Source organism: Rhinolophus sinicus, chromosome 16, assembly GCF_057876585.1.
Source record: "Rhinolophus sinicus isolate RSI-liver-muscle chromosome 16, RSI-T2T, whole genome shotgun sequence".
Lineage (NCBI taxonomy): Eukaryota > Metazoa > Chordata > Mammalia > Chiroptera > Rhinolophidae > Rhinolophus > Rhinolophus sinicus.
The window spans coordinates 9,114,063-9,139,559 of record NC_142516.1 but is presented as its reverse complement, the minus strand read 5'-3'; the positions used below and the strand labels follow the sequence as shown (position 1 = coordinate 9,139,559).

At 38.2% G+C, this 25,497-nt stretch overlaps 2 protein-coding genes across 5 annotated transcripts in view; both read right to left on the bottom strand.

Moving 5' to 3' along the window:
- The window catches only part of SCAI (suppressor of cancer cell invasion), a 119,568-nt gene extending 111,281 nt beyond the window's left edge, over window positions 1-8,287 (bottom strand). For all 4 annotated transcript variants that reach the window (XR_002137097.2, XM_019728557.3, XM_074331003.2 and 1 more), the window contains exons 1-2: window positions 8,112-8,287; window positions 7,355-7,399 (exon numbers count right to left, since the gene is read on the bottom strand). Coding sequence is in view for 3 of the 4 variants with exons in the window: in XM_019728557.3 (XP_019584116.1) it covers window positions 7,355-7,399; window positions 8,112-8,164 (98 nt within the window). In the remaining variant the exon portion in view is untranslated. The remainder of the gene's footprint in view (window positions 1-7,354; window positions 7,400-8,111) is intronic.
- Window positions 8,288-11,692: 3,405 nt separating this feature from the next.
- Window positions 11,693-25,497, bottom strand: part of PPP6C (protein phosphatase 6 catalytic subunit) — a 27,954-nt gene continuing 14,149 nt past the window's right edge. The window contains exons 2-7 of the mRNA XM_019728572.3: window positions 24,271-24,366; window positions 18,121-18,186; window positions 16,983-17,124; window positions 15,769-15,848; window positions 15,380-15,589; window positions 11,693-14,418 (exon numbers count right to left, since the gene is read on the bottom strand). Of these exons, the coding sequence (XP_019584131.1) occupies window positions 14,170-14,418; window positions 15,380-15,589; window positions 15,769-15,848; window positions 16,983-17,124; window positions 18,121-18,186; window positions 24,271-24,366 (843 nt within the window). The 3' untranslated portion in view covers window positions 11,693-14,169. The remainder of the gene's footprint in view (window positions 14,419-15,379; window positions 15,590-15,768; window positions 15,849-16,982; window positions 17,125-18,120; window positions 18,187-24,270; window positions 24,367-25,497) is intronic.

Genomic DNA, 25,497 nt, shown 5'->3' with positions numbered 1-25,497 from the left:
CTTTTGGGCTCTTGAACACCCTGGAAAATTACTGCTGGAGCTAGTCTAGGTTTTATTACTAAATGAAATATTACCATGAAAATGCTGAGTATCTTGACCATGGTAACGTGGGCCTCTGCAGGATCTGCCTCAGAAGTGGAGTTTGGCATCATGCACTAGGTTTTCACTGACACACGTTTTACCAAAGCCACTGCATTTCTGTAGGGCTGCTGCTGAAGCACACATGCCACAAGGAAGCTCTGTAAACACATGACACTCCCGTGTTTCAGTGTATACTGGAGAATTTTCTCCTAGTGTTCTGTGTAACTACCTGCAGGATCTCAGTTTCTCCCCAAAGAGTATAGAGATCTATCTCCCAGAGATAAACACTACTTGCTTGATGACTACCTACAGATAACACTGCTAAGAAAGAGAGCACATCTAAAGGACAGAAAGCAGTTTGGTCCGTGTTACTGTACCGTTCTTTTGTCTTCTTCGCATTTCACTCAACATGGTCTCTCTGGGTGATTTCACTCATTATTTCTCTCATGACTTGGACCATCAGGTGTTTGCTGATGACTTCTAAATCTGTGTCTCAAGCCCTACTCTCTCTTCTCAGCTCCAGACCCATGTTTTCATCTGCCTGGTTAGAGATGGTTCACTAAAGCACTTTATATTCCGCAGAGCCAAATAAACTCATAATCTTACCCTTCCAAACTTGCTCCTATATCTGCTGCCTCAATTAAAAGCATTCCCATCCAACCTATTAACAAAAGCTTCCCAAGGGACAGCCGGATAACTCAGTTGGTTAGAGTGCGAGCTCTGAACAACAGGGTTGCCGGTTCGATTCCCACATGGGCCAGTGAGCTGCACCCTCTACAACTAGAGTGAAGACAACGAGCTGCCACTGAGCTCCCAGATGGCTCAGTTGGGTAAGAGCGCTCCCAGATGGCTCAGTTGGGTAAGAGCGCGTGCTCTCAACAAGGCTGCCGGTTGGACTCCGCAAGGGATTGTGGGCTGCACCCCCTGCAACTAAGACTGAACACAGCACCTTGAGCTGAGCTGCAGCTGAGCTTCCAAGGGGCAGCCGGATGGCTCAGCTGCTCAGCTGGTTAGAGCTTGTGTGTAAAACAACAAGGTTGCCAGTTCAACTCCCACATGGGATGGTGGGCACCCCCGCCCCCCAACTAGATTGAAAAAAAATGGCAACTGGACTTGGAGCTGAGCTGTGCCCTCCACAACTAAGATTGAAAGGATAACAACTGGACTTGGAGCTGATGGGTTCTGGGAAAAAACACACTATTCCCCAATAAAGTCCTGGAAATACACACTGTTCCTCAATAGTCCTGTTCCCCTTCCCCAATAAAATCTTTTTTAAAAATAAGCTCCCCAAGAAACTGTGAAGCAAAGGGAAAGGCGAGCCATAGACTGGGAACAATATATGCAAAATTTAAACCTGATAAAGAACGGGTTTTCAGAATACATCAAGAACTCATAACTATATACAAAGACAAACAGCTGATTTTAAAAAATGGGCAAAAGAGCGGAACAGAAAATTCACAAAAGAAGTTACATGATGGCTCACAAATAAATGAAAAGATACTCAACATCATTAGTTGTCAGAGAAAGGCAAATTAAAAACATAATGATACATACGATACATATAGGTAGATATGTATCACTACACACCCCTACAGTAGCAAAGAATGGCAATGGTTTCAATGTGTCAAAATTTATCAAGTTGTACACTTTATATATGTATAGCTTGTTGTATGCCAATTATAGCTTAATAAAGCTGTTTAAAAAGAAAAAGAATGACCATACCAAGTATTGGTAAGGATATGGCACAAATGGAACCCCATACATTGCTGGCAGGAATGCAAAATGGTACAGCCCCTTTGGAAGACAGTCTAGCAATTTCTTAAAAAGCTAAACATACACTTGCCATATAACCCAGCAAGTCCACTCCGAGGCATTTACTCAAGATAAATGAAAACGTGTCTGCACAAAAACTTCACTCAAATGTTCGTAACAGTTATATTCAAACTAGCCAAAAACTAGAAACAAGACAAATGCCCATCAACTGGATAAACAGACTGTGGTAAAATCACCCAGTAGCATGCTCCTCAGTGATAAGAAATTTACTACAGTTACAAACAATAGCATGGATGCATCTCAAAGGCATTCCGCCAAGTGGAAGAAGCTAGACACAAAAGACTATATAATGAATGATTCACTTGTATGACGTTCTGGAAAAGATAAAGCCAGGGGAAAAAAGATCAGTGGTTGCCAGAACCATGACTGCAAACGAACATGAGCAAATGTGTGTGTGTGGGAACAATGACGGAAACGTCCTATACCATAACGGCAGCGGGTGGTTACACGACAGTGTACATTTGTCAGAAGTCATCAAACTGTATACTTAAAACTGGTGAATTTTATTATATGTAAATAATACCTCAATAAAGCTGATTTTTAAAAAGCCTGGAAGGAAAGGCCAAATAAAAATATTTAAGTGAATGATAGTCGTAGCTATCATTTACTGACTCCTTGATGTGCTTTACATTTCATTATTTCATTGAATCTTCTCAATAAGTCATTCATTGAATCAGCCAACAAAGGGATACTGAGAACCTATTACACGTGAGGCACTGATCTAGGTACCAGGAATAGAATAGTAAAGAAAACAGACCGAAAAAACCCACAACTCTGCACTCACACAGTTTATGTACTATTAGAGGAGAGGAATAATCCTGCAAGGTAAGTACTATCATGAATTGCATTACCTCTTTTTTGCAAAAGAGCAAACAGATTCACAGGTTAAATACGTACTTTGCCCAAGAGCCCAAACCTAGTATTTGGAAGAGCTGGGATTCAAACTCTAGTCCAGGACTCGTCAACCTCAGCATCACTGACAATCTGAGCTGGAAAATTCTTAGATGTGGGAAGCTTTCCCGGATACTGCGAGTGTTCGCTGCATTCCTGGTCTCTACCCACTAGATGCCCCCACTTGTTAACAACCAAAAATGTCTCCAGACCTTGCCAAATGCCCTCTGGAAGGCAAAATCGCCCCTCACTGAGAACCAGTTTAATCCCTAAAAACTGGCATCACAGCCCAAGCTTTTAAAAACGGCTTTCTCTCCACACCCGACACTGTCATGGCTCAGATCCTGAATTCAGCTCACCTAAGACCTCCTCACTAGTCAGGCCACATCCAGGCTCTATTCTGTCTTTTCAACAGTCACACTACTGCCAAAATTAACCTTCTAAACCTTCAGGTCCTAACAGAAATGTCTATGGAAACTGCCCTCACTATCAACATGCAGAATTACCAAAAACTCTTTGTAAATACACAAAGGCATTACACTGTCTCATTTCTTTGTTGTCTGTCTGCCCCTTGAATATATGAGCTTTTCCCCAGCAGGGGCCATAGCTCATTCATGTCTATTATTTCTAGTACCCAGAACTAGAAAGTATTTAAATATTCTTTGAATTGAAATATAATTCAAACAAATTACATACATCATCAAAATGCTTGAATCCCTTTGCTTTAAATACATCACACACAAACAAACAAAAAACCCAAATCATACACTAAAGCTTTAATTAATGTGAATCCTAACCACACAAATTGGTCTTTTTCTTAGTAAGATCTGAAAGGATTCTCTCACTCATAACCCAAACGTTAGTAACAGTCACACTAGTCTTCAGAATTTTCCAAAAGCACACAGAGCTCGTTTCCTAACCTTAAAATTCCTTTCAGTGTAGTAGTTTATCAAGGGCATTAAATAGTATCACATTATTTCAGACCACCCAAGCCCCACCCCACAGTAGCTGCCTCTTGCCAATTCATTTATTAGTTCCTTATAGTTGTATTATGTACCCCCTCAGTACTAGGGATACAAGGATGAACTAAGACAAAGAAATAAAAGTTTTAGTGGGGGGAAAAAGATACAAAGAAATAATAACAGCAGGATATGTTAACTGTATTAGTTTAGTCTGCACTCGGGAGGTTCTCAAAAGATATTTCAGCAGCCCTAACTACCGTAATGTCTATCATAAAAGAATGGTTTAACAAGAATCCTAAAACAAAAATCATACTTTTGGCAACTATTTTCCAAAATGTAATAGGATATAAAGTATAAGAGTCAACAACTCTACACAGCAGGCCCATTCAAAGGGATACTTAAGGCTACATTCAGCAATTAATGCATTTGAAGTGCTCACCAGGAAGTTGTATCATTTGATACTGAGAATTTTTATGGCCACAGTATGCAATTGATAATAACAGTTACAAAAAATTACTGGCTACAACCATTATATCCTTTCTCTGTGATCCATGTTTAGGGTCTTAATTGGCCACTTCGTTGTCTATTTTTAGAGCAATCCCAGAATTGTTTTCTTAGGAAAATCTTGGTCTTGCCTATAGGGCTTCTTTAGAGACGTACGCTGGCTGTCCATTCATGCCAAAATCCTGACTTGATCAGCATCTGATCTTAATCAGACGTGCAGAATATGTGCCCTCATGATTCTTGACTGAGAAGCTAAGCTTACACTCATGGCTGCCTCATGGCTACCAAAACTTGGTTACAAGAAATAATTCTCCTTGGAAATTATTGGAGAATTATTTTAGGACTCATCCATTCAACAATTCAGTCAACAGTTCTAGTCTCGGTGCTGGGGATAAGCAAGAGTGCCTGTGGCTTATCAACCCCCTTTATCTCTGAACCAAGTCTAACTACCAGTGAGCCGCATACCTAAACCTAAACCACATTGCTTTGGCTCTCTGCAGGACATCCACTGGCACTACTTGAACCTGAACTGAGAAGCAGTATAAGAAGCAATCTCCAAAAACTCACTACTGTATTTATCATTGGGATTTCCCGTCCCGCCCCCCACAAAACCAGTGACCCCCCCTTTGAAGAGCAGTGCAAGAAATTTCTCTCAGACCTAACAGCCAAAAAAGCTGTGCTTCTCTTGAACAACATGTGTCTGATTTTATAGACACCGTGAACCTGCACGGTGGGCTTTATTTTCCTCTTTGCTTTGCTCTAGGAAACTCAGAGCCGTATATAGAACCCACCTTTAGGAACTTTCTAGTCTACAGACTAACTCTGCCATTGGTTTGATTTTATGATTCTTCTCTCATTTCTTCTTTGCCTTAATATCTTTATTTTTAATCCTTTAGATTGTATATATTTTGAAAAGAGGTGGGAAATAAAAGGCATTTGATGGCACCTAAAATTTATTGTTTACTTAATATGTGCCAGGCACTGTACCAAGCATGTAGCATTTTCATTACACAGATGAGGAAAGTGGGGCTCAGAGTTGTATTAACTTGCATATGATCTCACAACTTGTAATGGACAGAGCTAGGACTCAAATTCGGCCCAAACCATGATACCTAGGTGTATGTCCAGGCTATCAAGGGAGCAAACAAGGTAGAACAGAGGAAGGAGGAAGAAGGGGTGGATGTGACCTGAGTTAAGGCTTAAAGGAGGGAGCCTGCCAAGGGGTAAGGTGAAAGTATTCCAAAGAAAAAGAAACAATGTGAAAAAACCCAAAGCAAAGAGAAAACATAAGTTCCAGGAACAGCAAACAGAACAGAGCTACATCCAGCAATTAACTCATCACGAAGGGTTCAGCACAAAGTTATTTAATATTTGACATTTACTAGGTCCGTTATAGAGAATTCCCATGGCCACAGTACTGAACTGTGACTGGAAAGATAGGCAGAAGTGAAATAAAGACAGTCTCTTTCTTATGATTAGGCTAAAAGTCTGAATTATGTTTAATAAGCCATGAGGAACGTAGAAAAATCTTAAGCATGAGAATTACAAGATCATTCAACAATATGGTGAATGAATTAAGATTCTAGGTAGGGAACCTAGTCAGGCTACTCTAAGAGTCTGGCAATGGGGTAACAAGAGTTAAATAAGGGCTGTCAGAAACAAATGCAATGCAAGTCATGGATGTAATTTTTAATTTTCCAGTAGGTATTTGCAGAAAGTGGAAAGAATTTTAGTAATACTTTTATTTAATATAATACATCCAAAATGTTATTTCAGCATGTAATCAATATAAAAATTAGTAATGAGAAATTTTACTTTTTTTTTTTTTTTGGTACTAACCTGAAATCTAGAGTGTTTTGTACTTAAAGCACACCTCACTTTGGACATTAAGTTTTCGCTGGAAATATTTGATCTGTATTTAGATTTCATAAAATTTACATATGAACAAAGTGTATCCCCATGCCCACGTTGTCCCTAACATACTGAAACATCTTCCAGTGAGTCAAGTATGTGTTTTTCAAATTTAAATTAGAGCTAATAATATTAAAAATTCGTAATATTAAGAATATTAAAAGTTCCTCAGTCATGCTTACCGCATTTCGAGTGCTCACCGGCCGTACATGGCTACCCTCCTGAACAGTACAGGACTAAAGAGTGACAAACGAACTAAAGCTGTTGGCACTTCCACCATCGGCATTTCATATCTACTTACTGTTGAGGTTTTCTGAGGTTTTACTAACATCGATCACTTACAAAGTTCTTACCAGGACTGTGACAGCAGTCCTACTGGCCACATCCTTACTGCTCTAGCTTACTTTCTCTAGGCCAGTGCCTACATCTGTGGAAAAGGAATCTCCGAATGACTGCACAGAATTGCTACATAGCACCTGACATGTTGAATGCACTCAGAAATGTTTGTAGAATGGATATATGCTCTTCTTCATTACTCAAGGAATAATTCACTTGTTTGCAGACTACTGAAGCCCTTTTTTCTATTTTCCTTCGGTTCAACTGTGTATTAGACTCTATGCACAATGAGAAAAGAAAAAGCAATAAGAAAACCTACTTTCAACTGTATATTTATCAGAAGCATTTAGAGTATAATGGTTAAATGCTTAAAATCTGCCGTCAGACTGCCTAGATTCAAATCCTGGTGCTATTATATATTAGATGCGTAATCTTGGTGAAAAATTGGCCTCTCTGTGCCTCAGTTCCCTCTTTTGCAAAACAACGGTAATGAAACACACTTTCTTGGGTGCTTCGAGGATTACAGAAAATAATAGACATATAAAGCGCTTGCACATAGTAGATGTTCGGTAAACATTAGTTTTTAAACAGCGGTGGTGAAGTTGAAATTATGGCTACAGTGAAAAACTAGGAATTCTCAATTACCTACGCCTCTTTCCCATATAATCTTAGATCACCCTCCCCCAAAAAAAGTCTTGCAGATAGTTGTATTCATTAAGAAAAGTGCTAAATAAAAAACTTAATCTATTGATAGTGTATTATTATGCAATATGGCACAGGTGTAGTCAAGCAAATGGAAAAACACGAAGCAAAATAGGAAGGCATTTTTGCCTTACCTGCTTTTTCGTTTTCGAGGTGGTTTCTCCACTGTGCCAGTCAGTCTGCAGAACAGATAAGATGGTAACTAAAAGTAATGTACAAAAACACATCTCCGGGCCCTACTGTGCCAATCAAGAACTCAACGTAGCACCCTCTGGGGCTACAGGCTGGCTAAGCCCATACCTGACCTTACAAAACGCCTTCGCTGTTTCCCCTAGTATTTACCAAGACCAAGCAATTCTGGGACTCACTGTTCCCCTGATGCCTGGTTAGCCCAAACCCTGTTCTGCCTCCTGGTCTCTCACTCCATCCTCAGCTCCTATTCGTCACAGCCCAGCTCCCCAAAAGCACCCACCACTACCTACTCATTGTCTGCCTCGTCACCCCCGCAAGCCCCTCCGGCCTTCCCTTTCCCGTGCCCACCCCCTCTAGAGCGTGCACAGCTCCTCCGAGCCCCGCCCCTCCAGGCCCCGCGCCCCCCGCATTCCACCGCCCCTACACGGGGCGCGCGCGCCCTGCCCCTCCCGGCCCAGTGCCCCCAGCCTCGCCCCTCCGCGCCTCTTCCCTCCCGAGCCCCTCCAGCCTCCAAGATGCGATCGCCGAGCAGCCCCTTTCCCCGCCCCTAGGTACCCCCGGAATCCCTCCAACCCAAACCCCCTGCCCCGCCAGTCTCTGTGCCCCGAATGCTTCACGGCCCCAAGCCGCTGCCCCTGGGCCCGCTCCAGTGCCCCATCCCCAACGCCAACCCCGACCTCCACCCTGCCCCCGCCCCACCTGGGGGCCAGGCGACTCCGCGGCTGCTGGGGCTGCCGGGCTCCTCTGACCATCCGGCTCCTGCTCCGCCGCGGGAGCTGCTCCGGCGGCCGCAGGGCTCGCTCGGGAAGCTGAAGCGGCGGAGGCTGGGGTAGGCGGAGAGGCGGGAGAAGGGCCTCGCGCCTCTGCCAGGCTTGCGGCGGGGCCCGCCTCCTCCGCGCCTCTTCTCGGCTCCCATTGGCTAGAGCTGTAATGTGGCTGAAAGCCTTATGATCGATTGGACGCTCGGGCCGTCATAGCCCTCCGCCTAGAGTTTGGTTGAGACTGCAGGTGGCGGCCGAGGTGCCTTCTCTAAGGGAAGGCAGAACAGGAGACCTAAGCGCCGCTGTGCGGCCGAAAGTAGAAACTGCATGTTGGGTGCCAGACACCTGCCGGCAGGTTCTGCTCGTTCTGCGTCCTGCATCCCACACACCTGCTGGCGTCCCCCAATACTGCACCACGCCAGGACCAAAAGACAAGCACTGTCGTTTCCCAAACTCCTCTGGCAGGTGCGACAGTGAGGCAACTCTCCAAAACGAGCTTCATTTTGAACCCCCTCGTTTGCGGTCCCTGGTTCTACATCATGCTGAATGAAATGCCCTCACAGCTCACAGATACCCTTCATTGAAGATGCAGCCAGAAAACTCAAAGAATCTACCAAAATAGAACGTGGTGTACTCAGTGCTCTGCGTAAAGGATAACAAGCTGGGGTGCACGCAGGCTTCCAAGAAAACAAGAGATTTTAATTGCCACGAAAAAAAATCAACACTGCCAACAATTGATATCGTAACTAAAAGCAGTGTGTTCCACTTTGAAAGGCCTAAATATAACTGATCTCCAAGTGTATGCTAACCATCTTGTGGCACTGCAGATGACTGTAACTTCTACGCCAGTTAAAATAAATTTCACTTCATTTTTATTGTTGACAGACTACCAGCACAGCAGCACAATGTTGTCTTCCCTCTTCTACTTGAACAAGGCCATCCTTGAAAATCACACGTAGCTCCTTAGTACATTATAAAATTCTTCCTTGAAGGCAGTATCCCCTCCAGCCTCTCTAGATTCCTTGTGTACACTTTGTGTTTGGTAGATCCTTGATATTTATTTGAAGCTGGGAGGAGGCATGAAACTTTCTCTTCAGCTACTTCCATTTTATTAGAACCGATTTTTATGTATCAATAATGTGACAGCCTAGAGTAGTGCATACCACCGGGTTGGGGACAAATCTCACTCATCTTCACAAATGGCAAAAATGAGGATACTACAGTTTTTCACAAAACCATTTATTCAGAGATGGCTCTTTTTACATCTTTGATGTCAAAAATGACCTTTGTTCTATGAAATGATGGTAAATTGTAGAGGGGTTTTTTAAATGACTATGACAAGGAAAAAATGTTGTCAAACATCTGTTGGTTCCCCAAATCACAGAAACACAAACCACTTCAATCCTAACTAACAGTATCCACCTGTACTATCACCAAGCCAGAAGGGGTCAAGCACCCCAGAATAATGTCAGACAAGACTAGAGGAGGTGAGCTAAAGGAGTTCTGGAGAGGATCATCAATTCACTAGATTAATCTTGAAATATCATTAATTATATTTCTTAAAATATAGATTACAATCCTCTGCCTGGTTTTCAAGTTCTTTCATAATCGGCCTCTCTGATACATGGTAGTTAACAAACCTGCAGCTATTCATTTCTCATGCCTTCCGAAGTCTTATCTTTGTGTCACGTCCAAGTTCTAGTATTCTCTGCATCTGTGCTTTTACTATATAAGAAATGCACATCCCATCACCCCAGTCCATACTTCCTCTTTTCAGCCTTCCCCAATTACTCTTACATCAAACATTTCTTCTCCAAATTTGTTTAATCAACATAAGCTATACTGTCAGCAATCATAATCATATGTTGCGTAGGGTTATTCTTATTTCCCAACGACACTGAATTTGGGCAAATAGTATGTTAGCAAGTACTCAATAAATAAAAGCTTTGGACCAGGGACTAAGAGCTTTTGGGGTGCTATTTTTAATCCTGTTATCAAACCTGTATGGTATTCGCTTCTTTTTAGATTCAGAGACCCCAAACATTATTGCTTCAAATTGCTTAAGACAGCTTAAGGTGTACTCTGGTATGCCCTACAAAGCTACAATTCCAGCTCTCCTGTGCAACCCTGGACAAGTTACCTATAATACTCTTTAAGCCTGTTTCCTCATCTGAAGGGAAAAAAAAGAAAGGTAATATAGTCATAGAGCCATACTAAGGGTACCACAAAATATGGTATGTGCACCGTTTAGCTAAGAGTGCGCAATACAGCAGAGCTGGGGTTTTTACCTACATCTGATCCCAAAGGCTATATTATTGCTAATATTCCATAATGCCTCCATGCAGTCTTTTCTATCCCATTCCCATTTACACACAAAAGCAGAATGCTGAGGACAATCGTGGGTGCCCAGGGATTACATGGAACATACTTATGTCATAAGCATTGTTGTTGACACACAATAAAATATCTTCATAAATTTCATGCATTTTTGAATTAAGAAAACATTTGAATGATCCAAACCAGCATAAGCATACTCATGAAGGTAAGAAAGGCACATATTCACCAACTGATCGACAAGGAGATAGAAAACTAATAAGAGGGGAACAAGGAAAAACTTTCCCCAAGCATCTACTATATTTGGTAGAATGCTAGGGGGCTTGCCAAATGCTTCTTTTTGTTGTTTTATAACTGTGTATTTTCTCAGCATGACTTTACACTGAAAATATACAATTGAAAGAGCTGTGACAATCTCGTGAAGCACAGTTCTGGGCACTGGACCCAGGATGCCTTTAACGAAATGGAACACAGCTCAGAGTCAAATGCGGAACAAAAAAAAGTTTCACTTCTGTTTACTACTAGTCAAGCAACCAAGTGAAGGAATAAGCATTTTTTAATCTGTGTTATATAAAATGCTAGCTTCTTCTCGGGATACACTACAGACTATGTATTAGATAAAATTTTCTGACAAACTTCCTATAATATTTTTATTAATTTACACTGAGAGAATATAGCACCTTTCATCCAAAGAACTGAAGGTGCTTTACAAACATTAGCATTTGAAAAACAAGTACATTTAAAAATCTGGATTCTTGCTGTTAAATCTCTTCAACTCCAGGTACACAATTTTCTGGAGGCTGAGGAAAAGCAATTCTATTTCTCACAATGAAAGAGGCTCAGAAAGAGTTTAGATTTGCTTTCACAATATAGGCATTTTCCAAAACCTGGTGCTGGGCTTACAAACAAAAACACACAAATCTTAATGAACAATATTTCAAAAGCAAAACCCAGGGTTTAAGACGTCAAAATCTTCCACCAGTTCTAGACATCCAGACAGAGCAGGAGCTGATGTAGGTCACATATTAGATTTGCTCTTGATCCAGGCTTTTTAGGATCACACCCAAATGAACACATTTCAAGTCGTGAGACTTTTCAGGAAAAAAGCATTACTCTCTAAAAAGCTAGCCAAGAGCATATCAGGCAAATAAGGAAAGGGAGTGATTGGCAATTAAAAGTAGACAGTTCTCACTAGAGCCTGGGGCACTTTATTAGAAACCAAGTATATCATACGCCAATAAAAATAGTTATTATCCCTATTAATACAACATAAGGGGTTTACATTCAGCCTCGATACAGGGAGTAACAGCTCCTCCTGCCTACAAACCTAGGACTTCCACGTATCTTCCACCACATGATTATTCTATTTAGTACATAGCCCTTATTTAGTAGAGGAATCCAAATATTCCTTTTAGGCTTACAAAGTCCAATACATTCACTCTCTCTTCCCTTTACATTCCCTCTAACAGTAAAAACTTTTTTTTTCCCCCATGCAAAAAGCCGTTATTCAATTTAAGAGAAAAAAATCAGGCAGAACAGAGATGGCAGTTAAGGAATGGACAGAGTATTATTGGCACATGCCCAACTAGTGACAAACAGATGCAGTACACCATGACTTAAAAATAAAAGTCACATTACTAAAACATAACTAAACATAAAAGTCACATAACTAAAACAACTACATCAATCTACGCTAGGAAGTATCAAATGGGAAGGGAGAGATGGGGGTTACCGGTTTTATTGGGTAACTTAAAAGCAGGGGAGAGCAAGCACTTAAATACAATTTATGGTAACAGAAAAAAATACTGCAGAGAGCTAGCTGTTCAAACACCACACCAAGTTGTCTGCATCATTAATTTCCAGTGTTTCACAATTAGTAAAATACATAGCTACATATACCTGTACGATTAATACCTTTCCCCCTGAATTACAATGGGGTCAGGGCAGTGACACAAAGCTACTGACCCAACAGTTCAAGTGTGTGCAGCAAATGTCTTAGCCACTTCTTTCATATAGCCATACATTTAAAAACTTCACAAGTAGCGGGGTGGTTGGGAAAAAGAAATCAAAACAGTATTGTGCTCATTTAATCAAAGAAAACCCTGATGAAAAATTATGTGCCAAGAAGCATACACTATAAAGATTTTTATTGCATTTTTAGGTAACCTGGAAGTTCTTATCCTGAAGGGGAAAAGTTGGTTTTCAAAACTACCTGAACAGATGCTAAAGTGCTTTATTAATTGGCTGGCTTCACAAGGATTTCCTGGAATGACAAAAATTAATTATAGTAGTAAAGGGATACCAACTATTTCACAAAACGGTAAATTCCAACATCATTTATGACCACAGTCATAAGAGACACTGGAACACTTGCCCTTATTAAGGGGACATTGCATATCAAGAACTAATCATCACAACCCTTTGGATATTCAAATTACTTACACAAAGCCAAAACATGGTATCAAAGATCTTTACAAAAGAGGACAATTTGTTTCCTTCTACACTTTTTAAAACCTGCTTCAGATTACAGTTCACAAGTATAAGAGTCCTGACTTTTCAACCTTTCCAGTTGCAGTTAAAAAATGAACACTTTCTAAAAGTTAAGGTCAAGTGTTACAGCAAGAGAATGATTCCTATTGAAAAGTACATAGATTTTACTGTATGATACTCATGATAGATTGTAAACTGTATTGATCACATTCTACTCAATTGGTATCAAATGAACACATCAGCATTACAAGTATTAAATGTTTTTCTATTACTATAGAGGATATAAACCAAAACATTAATATGGCAGTTATGTTCTTTAGGCACAGTTTAGTGATTTTTTTTTTTTAAATAAATAGTATTGAATTTCAGTTGAAGTTTTAAACTCAATAACCAAAGGGTCAAGAACTCTGACTAGGAAAAAAAAAGAAAAAAAGAATAACTTTAAGCAAACAATGTAAGCTGCTTAAAATTTCTAACACTTTAACCTATCTGGGTTTCAAGATTACTTTATTAAAAAATACAAGGAATCTGAAAAAAGATTAATACAATTATCTTAATGTACAAAGTCATAAGTTGTAGCAGTTTTTAACTAAAATTTAAAAACACAACAAGGAGGGCAGCCCTTTAGACCAATTTATTTTATATCCATTTAAAATATCATCCAACAAAGGACAATGAAGTTTACAGCTGGGACAAGTACACATAACTCGAGGCATCTGCAGTCCGTCGTGCCCCCTGAATAACAACTTTGCTGCTGAAATTTCTTAAAACTTACCAAACTAAAACAAAAAGCTGAATGATACAAAAGGGAGGATTTCAGTGTAGTCTGTTCTGTCAATTGGCTTTTTTAAAAAAGGAAACACATCTTGTTTCCCTCAGACCAGAAAATAAGCAAGAGCTACATGCAGCAGTATGAGTATTAAGACATTTCTCAAGTCTTCTCAGATGAGTCCAAGGTAGGGATGGGATGGGGGAGAAAACTGACAGAAAAACATTGCTATTGACACCACAACAAACAATAAATTTAGATAATTTAAAAATTAAAAAAAAAAGGCAAGAGGCAGCATTTCAGCAGCAAAGTGCTCAATAAAAAGTATATTGTATAGGGTAATACACGAAAGTTGGGGTAAGAAGAGGGCAGAAAAAATGGGTCAGCAGGATGGGCGAAGGCCTCAAAGGAAATACGGCGTCGTCGTTCTGGGAGGAATAACACGTTCTGAATCTGGAACTGCCCGGAATAACTTTGGTTCTCTTGTATTTACATCTTTGAAGACCATGATCGAGGCAATATTTCCACAACGATAGCAGTAATTAGGAGCGGACCATACTGTTACCAGCTTCTCATCAAACATAAACTTGTAGCCTTCGTGCACTAGTTGGTGTGCTCTGCAGATGAGTTTTAAGTTGTTGATATGAACAAACTGCAATTTAGAAAGGTTTTGTTAAGTATTCAGCATATTTTTTTAAAAAAAACCAACTTATATATATAAGAAAATAGACATTTAAATAAAGTATAATTCATGTTTCTAAATACAGTTCTCATGGTTCTAAAACCCATTCAGTTACCCCCAATCATTTCAATAAGTTATAGGCAAATAGAGCCACTTTGGCCTGAGTCTATTAAATCTGTATAAAAGAATTATACAGTCACATAATTAGAAGTTTCTGGAAGAAAAGTGTTCTATAAGTACTATCAGATAGGAAACAAAGATTTTCATGGTTTAATAATGAATATATTTCTACCAATACCCATCATTTACTGAGGGTTTAGTACTGTTCTTACCAAAATTCTGAAAGAGATTTATGATCCTTCTTTTACAATTTAAGGAAACAGAGATTCAGACAGGATAAATAACTTACCTAAGTTATGTTGAACCTACCTCTCTGACTCTATGCTGGATTACTTCCCAATACAAGCTCATCTGTGTGTGTGTGTATGTGTGTGTGTAGATGGGTGAACCTCAAAAAGTTGCCTATTCCTAATATATACACATGCGTATATCAAGTCATTATGTTGTACATCTAAAACTAATACGTTGTATGTCAACGTATCTCAATTAAAAAGATGTACATAAAAAATGTATTTATTTTCAAAAAGTTATCTATCTTGCCCTTGATATCTCATTACTTAATTGCAATATTTGAAAGAAGAGGAACATTTATTTTACACTTATTACCAAGTAGATGCTGAAGGAGGTGCTTTCATTATGTCAACTCATCTAACCATTAAGGAAATACATACATGATAAACTAGACGAGATATCTGATATCCACAAACACCATAGTAAACTAGATTGGAAGTTTGTTATCTACAGCCACCATAGTTCTTTAGGAGTCCATTAGCAACCAACAAACCGCTTTTCCAAAAAAGGTTGGCTTTACCTCATTTGTGACCTTTGCGCCAAAAAGCCAACCTGCTCCTCGAGGACTGATAGCCCAAGTATCCACATCTTCAGGATCTGACCAGACCAGATCACAAAATGCTCCTTTATGAGGAATTTCCTGATTCCGTTCAATGGTTCGAATTTGATCCAGTGTTTTGATATCAGGAGATAAACCACCATGAACACACAAAATCTGCTCATCTATTAACTAGCAAAAAAGGATAACAAAGAACTGAACATACATATAATAACAAACTCAGTCACATATATATTTATCAATAAATGCTAATGGTATCAATATAACGGAGATGGCAATAAAATAAAAATATGCAAAGTGTTATTGGCAAGAAAATACTTGAGGTTTTATAAAGATTTATGTAAACTTACAGCTGCTACTGTGAGCATGTCGAAAACTTTGGTACAATATCTCCAAGCATTAGCATTTCCATATTTGGTTTGGCACTCATCTACAAAAGAAACAGAAGAGTTCTCATTAATGAAGTTCTGAATCTGCCCACAAAAATAAAGAATATATCCCATGTTAGGACAACAGAAATTCAGCTTAAAGTAATAATAGAGTAAGAGAGTTCAGCTGATCTTTATAATGACAAAAGGTAATTCAAAATATAAAATCTGAAACTAAAGGGTTATGAAATTAATGTTTTCAAATCTCTCAATATTTGCTTTACATGTTCTCAAGGAAAACTGATATTAACCGTCTCAATAGTTCTACTGCCTACCTCCTTCAAAGAACTTCTTGATCTCATTTTTTTTAAACTTGCAACCATATAAAAGTTTTATAGAAGTGGCTATTTTTCTTTTAATGGCTGAGTTCTGTTTCTAATCCCTGACATCTTTGGATTCTCTTGAGCAAGCACACAGCTTTTATATATATAATTTCATACATATGTAAAAGGATATTCATATATCCTTGGTATATCAAATATATGAATATATATATACATATAAAAGGATATCCATATTCATTCAGCTATGTGTATAACAGCAACTTAAAAATAACTCCAACATCTACTGTTAAAGGGACTGGTTAAATCAACTATAGGACATCCATACAGTACAACACAATGCAGGTATGTAAGTAACATGGATGAAGTAAACAGGTAGGTCACAATAGTAAATGAAAAAAGCAGGTATGATCCCATTTTAGTGTGGTGTGTGCGTACACACGTATGTATACAACACACACACAAATATATGCATAATACAGAATAGATTCTCAAACTTGAGTGGTCAGAACATCCACCTTTAGTAAATCCAAGGGTCCCACCCCAAAAGGTCTGCAGGGGGGTCCAGCAATCTACATTTTTAACAAGCACCCAGATGATTCCAATGCGGTAAACTGAGTACCACACTCTCAGGCACTGATCTGGAAAGAGGCACACCGCCAAGCTAGGGTGCTTCCCTCTCCATGGTGAGCTTTTCCACCGACTTGGGGAAGAGGGGGAATTAAAAGGTGAGAAAGTAGAAAAAGATTATCTGTATTTTCTAATTGTACTATAAAGCACATGTACTTGTGTGGCTTTTTTTCCCAAAGAGGAAAGTAAAACAACGTTCAGAATCAGAGAAACAGAAGGCCTTACCATAAAATCCATACACCTGTGTTATCTGTCTGCTCTCATGATTTCCTCGCAAAAGTGTAATACGATCAGGCCATTTAGCCTTTAGTGCAAGAAGGTAAGTGAAGGTCTCCAAACTATAGTAACCTCTGTCTACAAAATCACCCTGTAAAGCAAAAGTTTACAGTTACAAACAATATAATAGCAACAATAGTTTTAAATAATTATACCAAAGCGCACAAATTCCAAGACACAGGCCAAAATAACAAAAATGGAGTTACACATAGAATTATTTGGAAATTGAGTTTTACAAAAATTTCAAATGGAAGTAAAGAAGATGTTTTTACTATGTGTGTGCTAGTCTATGATTCACGAGGCCTACAGGAACCTGCAGTGCAATTTTCTCAATGACATTCCCTGCAAAATCACCATGTTTTCAATTCTCTATAACTTACACTAACAGATGTTTCTAAAAGGTCAATTGTATGAAACCAAATCTTTTTAATGAATTTCAAAAATCATTTGAACTATATCAGAAGAACTGCCAACTTGAAGAAAATAGTTGTTTTGTAAAAACAAACACTGTAACAGTGTTCCAGGGTTAGCTTTGTATTTAAAACAGCACATGCTATTTACACTTCCCATTAAGGTCTTATTTGGGCCAATATTAGACCAGTAGGAAACAGCTAAATAGGGAAGTGACCCATAAATTTTTCAAAGGAAGGAGCATAACAGAGAATTCAGAAAAAGTTCAACAGTAATATTACATTCCAAAAGAAAGGTAAGCAAATACATCCCTTCATAGCAAATGTTTGTGTGTACGCATCAATCCACAAATAACAGGTAAAAATGAATGCTCAAAAAAGTCTCATAAAATAGCAATAAATTAAACATTTATGCCTTAAACCTGTGGTTGTGGTGTATTTTCTGCCTAGCCATAACTGAGGGCTACAACCCAGTCCTATGTGTGTATACAGCAGCTTACTAAAGCAATTATTCTCAACTAGAGGACAAGGCAAAATGTAGAAAAGTATAGAATCATCTTTTTATATATTTAAATAGTGATTATCACATGGCAATGAAATTATTATGTAATTTACATGTAATAAGACAGATCCTTTCCATTTTAAATAAGTACTTGATATCACTGGTGGTTACATACCATAAATATGTAGTTTGTGTCAGGAACCTGACCTCCAGTTCTGAATAGTTCACAAAGGTCATAAAACTATAAAACAAAGGTGATATATGTTGATTACAAATTCTTGAAAAGCAGTAAAATAATAAATCTGAGAGCAAAATGGGTAAACAAGCAATTAATTAAGAGGACTTAAAATTATTTACATTAATAAAAAAATAAAGTGTAAGCAAAACTGCCAAGCACACAGCTCCCAAACCTAAAAGGAAAAAAAAAGCATTTAAACAAAGCTCATAGTTACCAGTAAAGTCATTCCTAGATCATTCATGTTATAGGTTTCCCCTCTCAAATTTCTTTCACACATCTCCCCACCTATCACATGAGAATCTGAAATCATTTAATTTATCAGTTATCTAACTTGTCAATAAGCTAACCTAACCACCCCTCCCCATTTCAGCATCTAAAATGAAAAGGAAACAAGTGGATAAGAAGAATTTCTTTCAGAGAATGAATTTACATGACACTTTATGTCATGAAGAACAGACCAACCTACCTTCGTCACTCTACTGCTGGAGAGTGTCCCCTTAGGTCCCACAGCTGCAGAGTGTCTTATAAAAAATCAGTAATAAAAAGAACTGTGTATTTCACCATATTCTATTTGACTGAAAACTGGTAGTTGACAAATTGTACATTTGGTAACTTCGATCAACTAGATTAACCTAATTTAATTCTTAAGGAAACTTCAGTTTTTCTGAAAAAGGATTTTAGATGAAAGGAATTGACTATATATACTGTACCAACTACAACTAATAATTTCCTACACATTTATCTCTTATACTTGAAAATAAAATTACTACTTAAATTTCTAACACTTAGTACAAGAATCTTCATCACTGTGAACAAAACTGAAATGTGAATGACGAAAATAAAGCACTACCCTTTATAACAATGTCTCGTAAAACTAAAGAGTTATTACTTGCTTAAACAAAACTTTTGAAAAGTTTAAAATAGTATTTTCCTATCTTCTTAAAATTAGCACACAAATAAGTGAAACAAGCGTTCAATCTCAGCCAAGTGGTAGACTATTATTTTTTCAAAACATTTGCTGTCCATTTCTACTATGTAGAGTCCCTCCCTTTGAAATGAGTATACTTCCCACTCCCCACACCACAGATGTATATGTGTATGTGTATCATTTCACTTATATATTTATATATTTACATATAAACACACAGTATGAGTAGTAAAACACACACACACACACACACACACACACACACACACACAGTCTGTCTCTCTCTGTATATGTACATGCATACACATATATATAGAGGGTACCAAAAGGGTGCCCAAAAAATGTATACACATTTTAAGAAAGGAAAAAACTGTATTAAAATTGTAACACAATGAATGATGCTAACATTCATTTGATCAACACCATCTTTTGAGCAAATGTCATACTACACATTGCTACCATAATTCAATTCAACTTTGAAAAGTAATACATAGATAACATCTCTTAAAATGTGTACACTTTTTTGGCACCCCCGATATATGTGTATGTTACTCTGGCCTAGTAATTCCACTTCTTTGATTATATCCTAAAGGCCAAAAAAAAAAAGAGAAAATTCAAATGCTAGGTAACTATACAGAAAATGTGTTACATCATTTATAATAACAAAAGAAAAAAGCTTCATGACTAACACAGGGAATAGTTTAATAAAGTATGATATATCAACTCAAGGCCTTGGACCTTATGCAGTCATGAATAATGATTACAATGGAAACTATGTAGCAAAATGGAAAAATTATTAGGGAAAAGAATGGAACACAAAACTATACCTATAACTACACAATTTTACTATGTAAAAACTGAGTATGTATACACACAAAGTCAGGAAGGAAACATTGAAAAGTTTTAAAGAAGCTGCTTTTATAAAAGTGTGGTAGAAGAGAAAGTTAACTTCAAGTTTTCTACTGGTGTTTACAGAAATATGTCCTTGAATAAAACCTTTGTAAGTTTCCATTTACCCTATGCACATTTAATAGACAATCAAAAACTCTGCTTTAGGGACACATAGTTCCCACTCCATACTGGAAGTTTTGTCCAAAATTATTTAATATAATAAACATTTACCAAAAACATGTGTAGACAATTAACCATCCTACATTACCAGAAGCCCACCTCATCATTTCACAAATAATTTCTACCATCTATTATACATTTTTCATATCACAGACACTCTGTAAATGTTCTCATTTTAAAACAAAACCAATCCTGAGAAGTCAATTTTATCCAACATTAGAGGTAAGGAAACAGTTTAAGTTGGCTAGCTCAGTAGTTTTTCAACTTTCTTAGTTTCAAAACCCATTTGTAATCTTAAAAATTTGATGGTCCCCAAAAAGCTTTTACGTAGGTTATATCACTCAGTATTCACTAGATTACAAATTAAAATGTATGATTTTTTAAAATTCATTTTAATCAAAACTCATTAAATAGTAACACTTATTTTTAATAAAAATAAACTGTTTCCCAAAACAAAACAAATTTAATGAGAAGAGTGGCAGTGTTTTCCAGTTTTACAAATCTCTTTAATGTCTGGCTAAATACAACACAACTGGACTCATAACCTGCCTCCACATTCAACCCATTGGGATTAAAGTAAAAAAACCCAGCTTTCACAGAGATATGGGTTACCAAAGGAAGGAGTATTCTAACTACCTTCAGAGATAATGGTGCATGTTCTTCTAATAAGTGGTCTTATCATACTCAGATAGATTGATCTAACACTGAGTGAATAACACATCAGTCATTTGGAAAATGGAAATGACAATTCATTATACATCATCAAAAAACTGTATTTGTTAACACGTTAATATTACCACTCATCTCATTAGAAGAGTCTTTAAGTATTAGAAGCTGTTAACCTCATGGTGATGAGGCTAAATCAAACTTTCTAAAATTTCAATTTTCACTTGAAAACTCAAAATTTGGCATTGACAACAAAAACTGTCAATTGTGTTCTTTGACATGACTTCACTTTTGCAAAAGTGATTGCCAAATACCCATAGTCATTCATTGTCTCAAACAAAAATAGCATTCTATAAAACAGAGGCTACTCAGCTCGTGATACGAAGAAGTGCATAAGCCCTTTTCCTTGAGCAAAGCATCTTTCTTTGGTACGCAGCAGATGTGCTTGCCGCATACTTCCTAGTTCACCACATACAGAAGTATCCACTCAGGGCTGAGTTACAGCTAACACCACTGCTTCATCAAGGACATTCCTAAGGGAGACTGGCATTTCCTTTCACTGTGCACGCATGCTGGTGAAGAAGACAATGACCACCAGCAGTCTGGTACCACTCCCCTGACTCGTCCTGAGGCACCGGCAGTTTTACCCTCAATTGATTCTGCACCACCTCAGGGACCCTCAAGGATCCATAGGCCATACTTGAACTTGTGAGCTGAGGTGGCTTCATAAATAGCTAGTATGTAGCCAAACCAGGACTTAAACCAAGCTCTGCCTGACACTGAAGTCTACAATCTCCTCTCCAGATGACACTGTTTCAGCACTAGAGTCGGCCTTCTTTATCTGCAGATTCCACAGCCTCCAATTCAACATGAATCGAAAATATTCTATTGGTGGGGGCGGAGGGCTTACTCCTGCTGACGCGTACCATGTAGTTAGGTGCATCTCTACTGAGCACGACACGTTTTTTCTTATCATCATTCCCTAAATGATACAGTATAACAACTATAGCATTTACATTGCATTACGTATTATAAGTAACCTAGATTTAAAGTATATGGGAGGATGTGCATAGGCTATATGCAAATATCATACCACTTAACATAAGGGACTTGAGCATCCCTGGATCTGGGTATCTGTGGGAGGTCCCGGAACCAATCTCTTGAGGACACCAAGGGAGGACTGTGTATGCTTACTTACCAACACGCTTATTTATACTCATAACCCAATCTGCAATTCCAGAACTAGCCCAAAGGAAAGATAACTGTAGAAGTCCCAAAGGACACATCTTACATTTGATTCAATCAGTCAGTCGACGTTTAGAATCTCAACTCTCATACTTTTGATCAGCAATTGTTTTAAGGAGTCAAGTACAAGAGAAACAATGTTCACAGTTTAGTGGTAGTCTTCAAGTAACATGGGCGACCCTGCACCCAAATGAGTTTAATTATCTGCTGTGTCTGAGTAGCTGTGAGAGTTTGGGCTAATTCTTCTTTCAGTCTCAGTTTCCTTCTCTACAAAATGATCCAATCTTACTGGACTCTTGAAAAATTTTTTACATGGAATATATGAAAAAGCACTCTGTTAACCTCAAAACACAAGATAAATTATTAGCAAGACTTGTATATTTGACTGAAGGTATATATAATATAGAACTACAATTTTGTGATTTTAATTAATTCTAGTAGTTTGAAGTTGTCTCTAACTTCCTGACCTTTGATCTTGGCTGTAATTCATATATTGACAAGCTCTTGATAACAGGTAACCCCTCAATTTCAATATTATAATTAGAAGAAAACATTACTTGGTTTACTCCAGCTTTTAGGAATATGTTAAGGCACTGCTTATATTAATATCCTTTACATTAGTAAAATTAAAATGTTTATTATACTTTTGGAGAAAAGTTACATGGAAATTTTAAGATATCCACTCCTAAAATCTACTTTGGAGATCTAAAAGTTTAACACATCACAGATGATGTAATGGGGTTTCTATTTAGAAGCTGATAACATACAGATGTCAGATATATTATACTATCAACCATTCAGAGGGCAGATTGAAAAGCCAAAAAGAAAAGAGCCCTCTAAGTAGTCAAAATAGGACTTTACTCACTGAGCAGCCTCTCATCACAACCAATTTCTGCTCCTCTAGGCAGTCATATTTAAGGCAGGGAAATTGCACAGAAGACCGCAAGTCCTATTAGCATTCATAAATATTTCACTGTTCACAATGTATTATATGTCGTATAGTCCCAACTCCTTTGCATGCATATAGCAGGCTATGGGTGTTCTCTTCACTTTTCATTTCCCTGTAAAAAAAAAACCCTTACAGATACATAGAAGGTTTATAACTAGGCTAAACATTGACAGGATCTAAAGATGTGGTGTGCCCTTTCTGTCACTGCCTTGAAACTTTTAAAAACAAACAAAAACCCAGCAGATGGGGGCCGGCCCGGTGGCTCAGGCGGTTAGCGCTCCATGCTCCTAACTTCGAAGGCTGCTGGTTCGATTCCCACATGGACCAGTGGGCTCTCAACCACAAGGTTGCCAGTTCGATTCCTCGAGTCCCGCAAGGGATGGTGGGCTCCGCCCCCTGCAACTAAGATTGAACACAGCACCTTGAGCTGAGCTGCCGCTGAGCTCCCGGATGGCTAACTTGGTTGAAGCGTGTCCTCTCAACCACAAAGTTGCCGGTTCGACTCCCGCAAGGGATGATGGGCTGCGCCCCCTGCAACTAGCAACGGGCAACTGGACCTGGAGCTGAGCTGCGCCCTCCACAACTAAGATTGAAAGGACAACAATTTAACTTGCAAAAAAGTCCTGGAAGTACACACTGTTCCCCAATAAAGTCCTGTTCCCTTCCCCAATAAAAAAATCTTAAAAAAAAACAACAAGCAAAAAAATCCATTCTGTTAAGAAAGAAAAAAAACCCAGCAGATGAAAAAAATGAACTAAATCTCTCTCATCCCATTCTAGCAGTGACTTGCTGCAAAATCATGTACCAACAATTTTATCTTTCTGAACCTTTGCTATTCTCCTTCCCACTAAAGAAATGATAAATTTCCAACAAAATATGACAAGTGAATAGAATGAACAGAAAATTAGTGCCTAAAACCAAAGCATCTCCTATTAATCGTAGTAACTACGAGCAGTCCACATTTGTGTTTTATATTTCCCCCTTTTCACAGAGCAACAGTGCTGTATTTTATTCCCTTTGCAAGTACATAATTTCAACAAACTCCATGAATAATTTGACCAGAGATTTTATTCACAGTAACAGGAACCAAGAATCATTAGTGTCACACACATGGAGGTAATCTAGTCAACTACCAGCTGGTTGTTTTCGTTTGTTTGTTGCAGCACAAGTAGAAACACACATGGGCGATGGACAGTACAAAGCTAAAAATCTGTTCATGAAATTTTACCTGTCCGTGTATGTCTCCACACACTGTGACTGGTGTTGATACTGGCTGGACATTTGACTCTTCCAAGAGGAGATCACAAACATAGTCACATAGCCGCTGTAAGAAGAAAAGACAAAATGTAACTTTTTACTACAATATTAAAGCTAATGCCAAAAAGACAAGAACTAATACTTGTGTTGTTTGATAGGAAAGAAACTACCCTTTGACGATTCTGGAATTAGATTTCTGTTAACTTTCACTTTCATTTCATAATGCCGAAGAATGATACAGGGACTATTCCAAAATGCAAACTCCCTGGCTATACAGACAACAGATTCTAGAGGACACATAGTTTTACAAGACCTATAAAATGATGCTTTTCATCAACAAGTGTAAGAGTAAATAATTTTTACAGGAAAAGGTTTTTATCTGCTAGTTTTTAAAGTAAACTGCAAACCACCATGCACTTACCACTTGACCCAGCAATTGCACTCTTGGCAGTGAAAATTTATGGTCACATAAACATCTGTACAAATGTTCACAGAAGCTTAATTCATAATAGCCAAAAACTGGAAATAAATCAGATGTCTTTCAACAAATGAATAGCTAAACCAATTGTGGCACATCCATACCACGGAATACTATTCAGCAATAAAAATAAACAAACTACTGACATACAACAAAATAGATGAATATCAAGAGATTCATGCTGAGTGAAACAAAAACCTATCCCAAAAGATTACATACTGTATGATTCCATTTTATAATATTCTTGAAATGACAAATTTATTGACATGGAGACCAGAATAGTGGTTGCCAAGGGTTCAGGAGTTAGGAGCAGCAGGAAGGAAATAGATGTGATTGTAAAAGGACATGAGCAATCACTGTGGTGATGGAACTGTGTCTTGAATGTGCTTCTGGATACATGAGCTGCAGATATAATAAACTCGCATACACCTACACACACACACACACACACACACACACACACACACACAAGTAGAAGTAAAACTGGAGAAATGTGAACAAGACTGTGTCAATGTCAATATCCTATTGAGGTATTTGTACTATAGTTCTACAAGATGCTACTACTAGGGACAACCTGGATAAGGGGATATGGGATCTCTTGGTATTATTTCTTACAATTGCATATAAATCCTCAATCATTTCAAAATAAAATTAATTACAAAATGCAAATCTAAAGTTGAGGAGTCACTCTTTAAAAACAACTCAATGTTTGCATTTTAA